The following is a 12,120-nucleotide window of genomic DNA, read 5'->3' as shown; positions in this document are numbered from 1 at the left end:
CCGTGTGTGTGAAAGCGAGATATGTCAAGATGCAAAGATTTGTGACATATTGTAACGTACAATGCTCCAAGGTGTTGATTTAGCATAATGTACGAATGTCAAAAATTGAAGAGATTGTGGTATTAACTGGAAATATATAAATAAATATCACAACTGTCAGTTCAATCCACTTATAACACTTCCATCTTACACTTCAATCAGCTTTTTTTTTTTAAAGCTTAAGGCATCATACACAACCTCCATATAATGTAGAGGCACAGCTGACAGGCAGAAAGCCTCGAAATCCTCACGACGAATATGGGAGAGAAAAACAATTCTTCCCAAAACCCGTTTTAAAACACAGCAAAGATAAGGGTGCAGCCTAACAATTGCTTGGTCATGCCACGACTGGCAAAAAAAGCCTCCACTAGATTGTGCTACAGTGAACCTCTTGAGGGGATATTTGGCGGTGGGAATACCGACACTTTACACCACAACACGTGATCTGCTGATCGACTAACTGTGGCAGACCCAGTTGTACTGCTGCTGGATCGACAGAGGTGGATGGGGGGTGGGGGTTTAAGAAACTTTCCCGATGTGTAAACAGAATTAGAATCTTTATTTATCCAGGAGAAATCTGATGAGCTATGAAGCTCTTTTTCACAGACGTCCAGTAGGGGTGGAAGATCAAATCAAGCCGGCAACCTTTGGATTGCAAGTCCAGTGCGCTGTGAACCATATTTCTGTGCACAGTACATTTGGAAGAAAAGAGACAAGTTTATGTGCAGTACACACGAACTTGACTAGTTGACAATGGAAGAGTCGATTCTCTTTGTTCCATTCTAAGTTTAGGTGCATCGACAGAGGCGGGATGTTATTATAGCTGAAAAATGTTCTTATGGCTGACAGTGGTGCTCATAGCTGGGGGTATGTGCTTTTAGCCACGGAGGTTTAAGTATAGTGCAGGGCAGTGTTGCTGCCCTCTTCTCTGATCTATATATATAATTGGTACGCTGTGAGCCATTCAAATTCTGCAGCTTAAAAAGCCTGAATGCTTTGGCTCAAGGAAATTAGTCGCTTTTATTAGGATTTACACAAACGTCGAAATATATATCTACGTGCAGACTTGTCGTTGCAAAATGTGACGAATATTCATTTAGGTTCATGTAGAATCGTCTTCATAGAGGTCACTGGCATGATGAAGCGTGTTTAATAAACAAAGAAAAAAAATATTTAATGCTGTTCTTGGAATGTGATTTGAACCATCATTTGCAGTCAATAAATCCAATTTTGAATCAGCAGCCATATACATCCATCAGGTATTTGCACAGTGCATTCTATGAATATGCAAGCGTGCATATACATAAAATACATTTCTAGTCTCTGGCATTTAGCTTGTCTGCTGTAATCACTCACCCCCTCCATTTATTATTTATATCCATTATCCTAAGTTGTCCGTTATGTCAGATTATACCAGTGTTTAACCCATGGAGCCAACTGAACACAGTAGCTGAGGCCTATTCGTCTGTCGTTCCATATCTTACCTTGGCAATCTCTTCAGAGAAGGCCACAAAGTTCAAGAAAGTGAGGTTGACGAAGTCTGATCCAAACACCACGGTCACCGTCTTTTGCTCCAGCCGGCCCTCTCCATTCCCGCTCTCGAAGACGTCGCGCAGCTTTCCGTCCTGCACACAGAAGAGGAACGTTGGCACGTCTGTCTCGGTGTTCCTCACGGTACATCACAACGGTGGCATTCCATCGTGGGCAGTCTGTGTCAACACAACCTGGGTGGTAAGATGCCTCCTCCTCACACCGTAAGCACCTTTCCCCAAAAGCTGTACCCTGAGGTCTCAAGAGAAATTGGAAACTACGTCGCCACCAACACCGGCTATCAAATCGGTATACAAATAAAAACTTTCAACTTGAACTTTTAGGCAGACACGATAAATCATTAATTCAAGGGACGCATCATGCTGATTTAACAACAGCCTGTCAAGACCGCATTCGGCACTGTCAAAGAGTAAAGGCCATTGCGAAATGTTTCACTATATTTATCAAAAGTCTTCGGAAGTCCAACTGATATTGGAGATCGCTGACCTGTAAATAGCACATTACTTTCACAGCGAATTCCTACTTCAACAATGCTTCAGTGAACTACTCTTTGGATAAATACACAGGGCATATAAATCAGAAAGGCAATGCTTTGCAGATTTATAGCCACGGTCTATTAGTTGTCTTTGTGAGGCTTGAGTTGTGTAATGGTTGGCAAGGGGGTATCTTCCCTTATTGTATTACTCGTGTCAGCTCTGCGCACAGGGACAAACCCGCAAACGGCTTCGAGATGTGGCACAAAAGCATTGCACAAGTGAGCACAGAGCCTCCCAGCGCAGGGCACGTTCGTCAATGCCAAAACAACAATAACACAGAGGCAGTGACAGGCATTCACAGACAAAAGCTCGTAGCACGTCAATAACCCTTTCGGTACAAATTAGACCAAAAAAAAGACACAAAGGGGTTTGTTTACATTTTGTTAATTTAATTACAACACCTCCTCCTCTCTCGGTCATAATATTACGGAAACTGGTATTGTGGCCTCAGGTCAGCTGCCTTACGAATTGAAAGTGACGTCTTTTTTGGTCACGTTCTAGTCTAATTAGACTTGTCGTGGGACACTGAACTCACATTAAACACTGGGCTCTTTCTCTAAGTGACTATTCAGAAGGAAGATGATAAGTACTCTTGAATTGTTGAAAATGACATTCCCTGCAAGCCGCACAAAGGACTGTGGTAATTCAAATGTGCGTCCTTTATTCCCTTCCGTATTGAAAAAAACAAACACAAAGACTAAAAATCTATTCCTTTGAAAAAGCACACAATTCAGGAGTGAAAAAGAGTAAAATTACGATCCATAATACATGCAGAGTTATTACGCTTTGTGCCAGAACTATTTTTGGAACTATTAACGCTGGTGAACATTTTGAAAACTGCATTTATATATATAAAAAAATCACGTGCACACTCAGCAAGTGCAGTGACAAGTAATGCGTCGTGTGTATTTCGTCCTAACTGCAGTTGGCCTGGACGAAAACTGAAAGTCACAGAAGTGAAAGTAATGCAGGTATTTGCATATGTGATCGATCATCATTCCAAACGCTGACATAACAGCTTTATAAATGGAGAACCTCATGCAACATTGCTGTGATTGTGAGGTCACAATTGTGAGGTCACAATCACAGGAAATTAGTCACATAACCCGTTTTCCACAATGACTTGCATCGCACATACTCGAGAAGAACAGATTACAGGGTTGGATATTGCTGTTATATGCGTGGTGAAAATAGTGTAATAATAAACAATACACGTTTAGATCTTTGTAAAAGCACTGCATGATGAAGGCCTCCCCCACAGAATGTGGCGTTCATGGCGGCTGTTTCACTCACCGCACTGACCATTAAGGGTTGGTGAATGGGATACCAAGACCCAGTTAAGCTATCACTCGCCACTGATGTTAGCTGTGGTCAGGAATCAAACTTAGGTCGCCGGAATCATAGTGCAGTGTGCTACCCATTGCACCACCGCTCTACCCCATGCATAACTAACCATGAATACACCACATGAAAACGTATATACTATATGATTGTCTGAAATAAAATACTGATAGTGTGTGATGTGCTAGCTCTAGGCTGACACAATACCTATGGAATAAATAAAACCCCGCTACTGCTGACTTTTGGAGCGCTCCGCCAACAGAAGGCTTCTAGTTTCAGGTTGTACCACGTGCCGTTGGCACGATTCCTGTCGTTTCGCTCAAGGTGCTGGGAGCTTCTCCAGAAAATGCTGGGAGCTGCATGAAGAGGCTATCAAATACCTTAGAGAACCATGCAGTATGATATTAGTAAAACAATCATTTTAATTTACGTTGAGAATGAGTGCCACTTAAAATTCTGTTTACACATGCACGTCTGAGGACAATAAATGAAGTATAAATTGGAAAGATTAATACATTATTGAAGTATGTATTACGTACCATTCTGACCTCTCTGCACAATGAAGTATAATTTCACGGACAAAGAGCCACACAGACGTATTTCTCTCCATGATTTATATCACACACTATATGCAATTACTTCTTTTGTTATCAACAGATGCACAAGGTAATTCTATTTCCGAAGAGCTCATTCAGTTGAAAACAAGTTTTCTAAAGCAATTTTACACCGCAATTAACAGTTCGTGCAAGGCCTGAGTAAATCATCAAATCAGGAATCAAAACATTTCATGTGCATGCTGGCAACTACTTGCAAAGGAAGGCTGTCATTTTTATATGTAGTAATTATGGGCTTTTTTGATCTGCATGGCTCATTCTCAACCTTTGGTCATGATCTAATCAAATGCTCATTTGTCCAATAATGCTTAATATTCATGACCTGGAGGCTCAGCCATATTAGCAGCATGTTGTAAAAAATATTGCGATCCAGAAAAAAATAATATGATTACAATCATTTTCCAAGCATGGTTGCACACAAGAGCCCCTTTTCATAAAGTCTCGGTAGGTACTTGTCGAATTGAAATTGCATCTCTGCTAGCAACACTTGTCAAAACACTGACAAAGTCATGCCGTCTCATGCTGTGTTACTCCAGAACCGCTTTTTGTTTACTGTCACCAGATGAGTATCAAAAAAGACTTACAGCGATGTGCCAGTTAAACATACCCTCGTGAACACACTTTAAATTTAGACTCGTACGAGCACATGAGAGAGCTGTAAATCAACATGGAGGGGGAGGGGGGAGGAGGACGGTGGTGTAGTAGTTAGCGCACTGCACCATGCATCCTGAAACTTGAATGCACAGCTAACATCAGCGGCGAGTGATATCTGAACTGGTCCTGGGCCCCCTACCCTATCACTAACCTATATTGACCAGTGTGGTGGAGCACGGTCAAACAATCCCCATGACCAACATGGGGAGGCCTTCATCCAGCGTTGGACTGACCCATGGCCGATGAGATTGTTGATAATGATTACAATGAAACCAACATCGAATGCTTGTGAGATAAACAGGAGTCGTGAAGATAAAGCGTTTCTGTGGGCGTCTGGAATGCTCTTCCTTCCGACATTAGGAAGCTACTGGAGCTATGCACTTTTAAATCTAGATTGAAAACTCATTTCTTTAGAACAACTATTTGTGTTTAGTTTGTTGTCATTCCCCCGCAACGCCAATTAGCACGGTTGGCTACGTACTATTCACATGCCAATTTCAAAACCGGTCATCAGAAAAGTGTGTTCTTTATTTAATTCACATCAGGCCCCATGGTTTTAAGTGCAGTCTCAAACCCTTATTACCTGTCTCTCTGGCTTCTCTGTTTATGTACTGTGAATAAGGATCGGTGTTGTTGATGAGTGTGTTGAGTTTTCTGTTCGTTAATTGTGCTTGTGCGCGACTGCCAAATGCAGCAGCAGCATCATCAAATAATTTGTTCGCTGTGAAATTTGTATCAGAAACATCGATGATGACAAAGAATTTGGCATAACTGAACAGTACACAACAAATAATGGAGAGATGCGTGGTGGGAATTACACTCAAAGCTAGAAAGAGGAACACGTGGATCACAGAACAAATGCAAAGTTAAAGACATTATGTTGACGGTTAAGAAAAGTACGTAGGCTTGGGCAGAACACATTGCTGGAGGGACGATGGCCGATGGACGTCTCTGGTGGTGGTGTCAGCCAAAGGAACGCACATAACCGAAAGGATGCCCAAAGGGGAGATGGAGCGATTAAGTCAGCTCATTTGTGGAAGTGGGTTGTGTTGTGGCATTGTGCAAACTGTCAGATGGCAATGGCGCGGTGGAGAGGCGTTTTGTCCAACAGTGGATTGACAATGGCTGACAGTGATGACTTGCTTTGAATGAAAACAGGAATTATTTTGCAATACTGTCGTATGAGTTCCATATGCAGTCATACAGTAAGTTTGACAACTGACGTTTTGATTAAGTTATTAAGTAAGCGTTTTGATTGAGTAGGCGGTCATGCCCTTGTATATGCACGGTTTGAATGAACAGATTTAGCAGCATGAATGATTATCGATACGTGTTGTACGATAACACGAGATATTCCAGCATTTAAGTTGATTGAACCAATTTCCATTTACACTCATCAACGACTGACGAAAGTTACTGTGTGGAGAGAAAAAAAACATTAAAACTCTTACAATTTGAAAAATGAAGACGGCTAATTTTAAGTCGTGCTTCGTGTAAGTTCTGTTGGGTATAACGCGTCACAGTCGCAAAAGTTTATAATTGCTACAAATGGCTACGTTGTACACTTCACACTCAAAGACAGTGATAATGTGTTGTCAGGATGAGATGTACCTCGTTATAAAAAGCTTATTTTTGGATTAATGTTGTGCTGAACACTTTGTTATATTCACAGAGATGATATAATGAGCTCTGGGAATGAAGTGTGCACTCAGTAAAAAAACACGTTGAATAGAACTTTCTTGAACATTTAAAATATATGTAACTAGCATAACTACCCGGCTTCGCCCGGGACTTGGATTCACCACGCCCGGCCGCCTTTGTCTCCCCAGTGGCGATGTTCACACACCACACCAGTTACTCGTTTGAGGTTGAGTCGACCTAGGGGATGCCCAGGACCGGTTAAAATAATCGTCACCGGTGGTGGCCGTGAGCGGGAATCGAACTCGGGTCGCCGGGTTCGTAGGGCAGCGCGCTAACCACTACACTACAATGCGTTACGCTTCCACATGCGCGGGTCACGTGACAGATTTGACGTCACAGCTCACTTGCAGTGCAAAAAATATATACAATATTGAGCTCCCCCCCCCATAAAAAGTATATCTTTATAATTTTTGCATGGTGTACAGTCTGGAAAGTACCCACATGGCAAATTTCAAGTTTGTTGCATGTCGGGAAGTACGCTAAACATTTTGAACAGACACACATTGACAACTTTTCCTTTTATATATATAGAGAAGAGATATATGAGCATTGTCTTTTGAATGATCCGTACAATATTACCTGCTCGAAAAATGCACTCGGTTCTAAATGTTGCCACAAGAACTGCTAAAAGGCATAACATATTCAAACTTAATGACCCATAAAGCTACACCTTTACCAACAGCTCACAGAGAGGAGCCCCAACAGAAAATCACGGAATCAACAAGAGGACGTAGAGAGACACAACAATGGTCTGTCCACGGAACGCGAGCGGTAGCTTGTGCACGCAATGGTCCAATGGAGTAAATTACTTTTGGAATTTGCAGCGTATCAAAGCTATTTTAATTTTAATTGCCTTTGGAAGTTAGTAATTAATGAATTAAATATATTAGTTACACCTGGCCAAGGTCAAGAAGGAGAGAGAGAGAGAAAAGGCAACTCATTTTGATTCATTTATTTTAAAATTGTTTTGAAGAAACGTGGCTAAAAAAAAATACAACACCTTGCTGCATTCTACACTAAAATCACCTGTCAACATATGCATTGTAAAACATAACGCCATTAATTATGCTACTCTCAATGGATCTCTATAAAGTCCCAATTATAATGGGAAGATCGTTAACTTCTGCACACGGTCGTAACACACGCGCGGTGCACAATGAGAGGGGGGGGGGGGGGGAGCGAAACGCGGAATCTCTCCGTGCGGTCGACTTGGCCGTGTTTCATGGTTAGGGGCCATCCATTTAGCTCGTACGCATGGAGGGGGGAGGGTTAACACAAATGGGTACGCTTGCGTATGGGGGGAGTCTATTGACAATGTGCGTACGCATAGGAAACGGTGGTGGGGGGTGGGTGAAGCCTCGATAATAATTTGTCTACATTGGCCTTCAAATTAGTTAGATAGTCCGGCGGTGGACTCTTTTTTCTTTTCTGCGTGGATTAAATCTCGGCCGTTCTATAGGATTCGGGGGGTGCGTCAGGCGTACGCAAGTGGGGGGGGGGGGGGGGGGGGTGTAAAAAGTACGCGTGTCTACAGGGAGGGGGGGAGGGGGAAGGGTAAATTTGACAGATTTTTGCGTACCTACTACAATACTACATGGATGGCCCCTTACCGTGCGCGTGCTTCAGGAGGAATTCTGTCTGCCACCCGCCCATGAATGTATTGACGAATCGGTGTCCGTCCGTGGGATTGAAGTTTGTTTGTTTGAAACCCCTGGCTGGCTGGCTGATACAACCGTGGGGAGCTCCGATGCATCCAGCTGCCGTGACAGATAGAATAAGGAGGGCCTCGTCGGCGTTTCTGTATTCACGGCACGCGCCTGGCTGCACCGTGAGCCCCATTACCAAGCTGCCCGGGGTGGCTTCCAGCGAAGAATCGGGAGTTCACCGATTGCAAACCGTTAGCTCTTAATGTAGCAATCTGCATCCATTATCTCACCTACACACGACGTTCACAAACGAACAGTAAATCGTACCGCCACCGTTCGCTCGTGCTATATGTGCGCGCACATTGCTTGTGCACGTATGTTATTGCGGGTTGTGAGCAATAGCACCCCTTCAAATAGCCGAGCTCCCTGCTCTTTAATGTGCTCACGCACCACTGCCAAATGCAGCATCACAATTGATTGCATTTTTTATTGTTTCAGTTTTTCTTTTTAGTCTATAAATAAGCATATCATTAAGGAATTATAAATGTCAGTTTAATTACCAAAATATTCGTCCTTCATAGACTACATTAACTCGTTCTACGAAGTACACCGGATTTTGCACGGCAGGACGATATGAATTTTGAACATGCAGCACCTAATCAAATGCCACGCAACGCCCACTGTGGTAAGAGATCAAGTGGGAAAATGTGCCGTTTGATTAAGTACTTCATACGGTTATAACATCATTAGAATTATAACGCAAGTGTGAGTGATTTTCATTGCTTTGTTATTTTACACACGTTCAGATATTATTGGAATTAATCGATACGAGACGTTTTCTTTTCCTTATAAGTTGTTGCCTTTCAAAGCACACGTGAGATAACATGCAGGTGGAACTTTGGTGATGAATGCATACTTTCAAATAACAATCACAAAAAAGAACACATGAATATTAGCCAGGTGAATTGTTGTTGAGTAACACTGCCATTTAAGGTGTATGAACAATATCACCTTTTTCTGACATTCACCTTTGGGCATGTACAGGTATTATGTGCAGTGTAAACAATTCATCCGAAATATAAATATCCACTGACCTCTATGTACCTGTGATGGATATGATGTCGATTTATAACACTGACAGATATGGAAGAACTGTGGGCCATGACTAATAGTGGAGTGCATTAACTTATATGCCTTATTTCCTATGTTGTGCATTTTCTTTTAATGTCTGTTGCCATTTATAACTCCTTGATCCAAAAAGCACGCCTGAGAATTATTCAGGGCTTGCAAAATGTAAATAAAATACCACATTACAATGGAATAATAACTAGCAGTTTTGATTATTGGTATGTGGTTAAATCTTGGGTGTTTTTCTTCTCAAGGGACATTGCATCTTCCTATCCAAAATTAAAGTAGGATCGATCTATTTTTGTCTTCTTTTTATTTTTTCTGCCTCTTATTTCGCTATCACTCCTGAGATCACGGCTGGGGACTCGTATTAATAAACGTAATGCTTGCCGTAATTCATTGTGTTTTTCAAATATAAATGAAATTAATGAAACACAGGTTTCCATAATAAAGGTTTTTGGGTTAGATCGCATACATATAAATGTGTCCATGATGTAGTTGCTCACCCCGAGCTCTCATTACTCTGATAGTGGCATTGTCTTTGGGCTGTGTACGCCTTTTGGTGTCCTCTGGTCTAACACCGTTTGAGACGAGGCTCAAAAGAAAGCTGTCTCTGGTATGGGCCAATGAGTTTCAAAGACAATGCATTTATTATCAGAGTATTTTTTTTGCATTCTGACCACAAATATTGTGCTTAATGCAGACATGATTTCTTGTAAAAGGTTTCAGTTTGGTGTTTTAACATCTTAACACCTCTTTTGTTGCCAGAATAAAACTCCTTAAAAAAGTTTTTTTCAAACGGTTTTATTAACAACTTCGTTTAACTCAGGGTCGAGAAGTACGTCAATGATGCTGCGCCTGCGCCCACAGCAACGCTTACTCGAATTAATTGATTACTTTATAAATGAATCTTCAATGCACATCTTTTGTTTGTGTGGAGTGAGGGTGCCCGTAGCTCGTTCACACGAAGCAGGCGCGCCTGAGACACGTGGCGCCTGCTTCTTGGGCGAGGCGATTCGAGAGTTTAGGGACCGCGGCGTTTTTTACCTACACAAATATATATAAATAATAAGGCGTCCATACAAAATGTTAATTGCTTAAAAGTAGCTCATTAATTTATGCCGATTTTGATACAGGCCTGCATTGTCACCGGATCTGAGTACGTGTGCAAAATTTGGAATTGATTGGACAACGGGAAGTGGACGAAATGTAGATTACAAGATTTGACCACGACACAGGAATCAAGTTAAGTAAAATCGTTGAAAAAAAGGGGAAACCCTATTATAATATTTTGGTACTGGCAAAGGAGGTCCCATGATATCAAGAGAAATGTTGATGTTTCATTGAAGGAAACTGAACTTGCGTCTATTCAATCTCGATTTGAAGTTGTCGTGACCTCAGGGATCCATACTCTTTGGTTCTTTCGGTAAAGTCACGTGGTAGGTATAAAATAAATTAAATCACGTGACGTTTCGGGCGCAACACAACAAGCATCCGTCATCAGGTGGGACAACCACAGCCAGAAACAATTGCTGAAGTCGCGTCTCTTCGTACAAATGTTTTCACGACGTTTTGAAAAGCGGGCAAATGAAGGTGTATATTTCGCTTCGTCCTTCCACTGCTGAGAGACTTCACACTTTCAGTGGTGACAGCTGTGCTGAGCAGCACAATTTTCAGTTTGGTGGATTGAGGGAGTTCTTGTTATGTTACAATTAATCTGTCAAACAGTGGAAATAAAAAAGTACAGTAGGAACATTAACATTTTATTCTAAACCATCAGTATTTTTGGATGTTGGCATTTAGAGTTGGAAATTGTTTTTTTCCCTCTGGGTATACCATATTCTCTTCAGCAGTGACTGACCCTCACAAAATATAAATTACATTTATGCAGATTCTAAATTTTTTATGACATTTATTTACATAAGAATGTGCCACAATTAATACTAATTACATCATAGACAGTAGAGACTATGTAGAGGCCATGAGGATTCTAATTAATTCAAGCATTAAATCTTCACTATTGTCATTACACTCTTCATCCAAATGCATTTTTAAGGCCTCCCCAAGTGGCTGCGCTCAAGAATAAAGGCAGTAATACAACATTTGGAAATAATAAGCGTTGCATATGTGGATGATATTAAACAGCTGGGAGATATAATCGTTCACGCACCACACCTGTGACCTGTTTTCTTGTTACTTTGAACACAACTAATACCGTCATCTTGGCGAACTCTCCACCAGATAAGCAAACCACCTGCAGTCTGTGCTCCTTCAAATAGTAGAACGACACGACCTCTCCTCCCCAAGCCCTCTTGTCGCAGCTCGCAGACCGAGACACCACTGCTATACAGCTGCTGAACATAACCCCACATGCCAGATAATTATAGAATAGCCTAATTTGATTTGAAAGTTTTTCCAAAACCAAAAAACTTCACGCGCAGTTTTGGTATGAAAGAAATGTGTTGAAATGAGTTTGTCACAAATAATAATAATACGTTTGACAGGATTCTTGGTATGCGACTCTTCCAGTGTTATTCCATCATTTTGACCTCCGTGTGATAACAGGCACCAGTGCGTGAATCCAGTGACGTGATGCTGAGAAGGTTGTCTTCATGAATGCAAGTGACAGGGGCTTATGACAAACCTAATCGACGACAGCCAATCTAATTCTCTGTACCTGGGAGGGCTATATGACCGGGGGATCAAACCATTTACATTTCGTTAAGACCACAAGGACGGTTAATGCTTGCACGAAATGTATAAATGATACCTTGAGTAGTTACATAAAATATAATACCTGCTATAATCACCCAGGGATGTCCTTAAGGCCCGTAACGTCACTCCACATCGACCATCCACCCTCATTAATATTCATGACCAGTGACGTCCTCCAAATGGACACACCCCGCC

General features: G+C 41.7%; 1 protein-coding gene across 2 annotated transcripts in view; it reads right to left on the bottom strand.

Annotated features, from left to right (window-relative positions):
• The window catches only part of PLCB1 (phospholipase C beta 1), a 196,206-nt gene that overhangs the window by 82,423 nt on the left and 101,663 nt on the right, over window positions 1–12,120 (bottom strand). For both annotated transcript variants that reach the window (XM_076065044.1, XM_076065045.1), the window contains exon 4: window positions 1,524–1,664. In XM_076065044.1, coding sequence (XP_075921159.1) covers window positions 1,524–1,664 — 141 coding nt within the window. The remainder of the gene's footprint in view (window positions 1–1,523; window positions 1,665–12,120) is intronic.

The sequence above is a fragment of the Petromyzon marinus genome, chromosome 6 (genome assembly GCF_048934315.1).
Source record: "Petromyzon marinus isolate PM22_M1 ecotype Great Lakes invasive population chromosome 6, UKy_Petmar_22M1.pri1.0, whole genome shotgun sequence".
Lineage (NCBI taxonomy): Eukaryota > Metazoa > Chordata > Hyperoartia > Petromyzontiformes > Petromyzontidae > Petromyzon > Petromyzon marinus.
The sequence above is the reverse complement of the archived record's forward strand: the minus strand, read 5'-3'. Positions and strand labels throughout refer to the sequence as shown.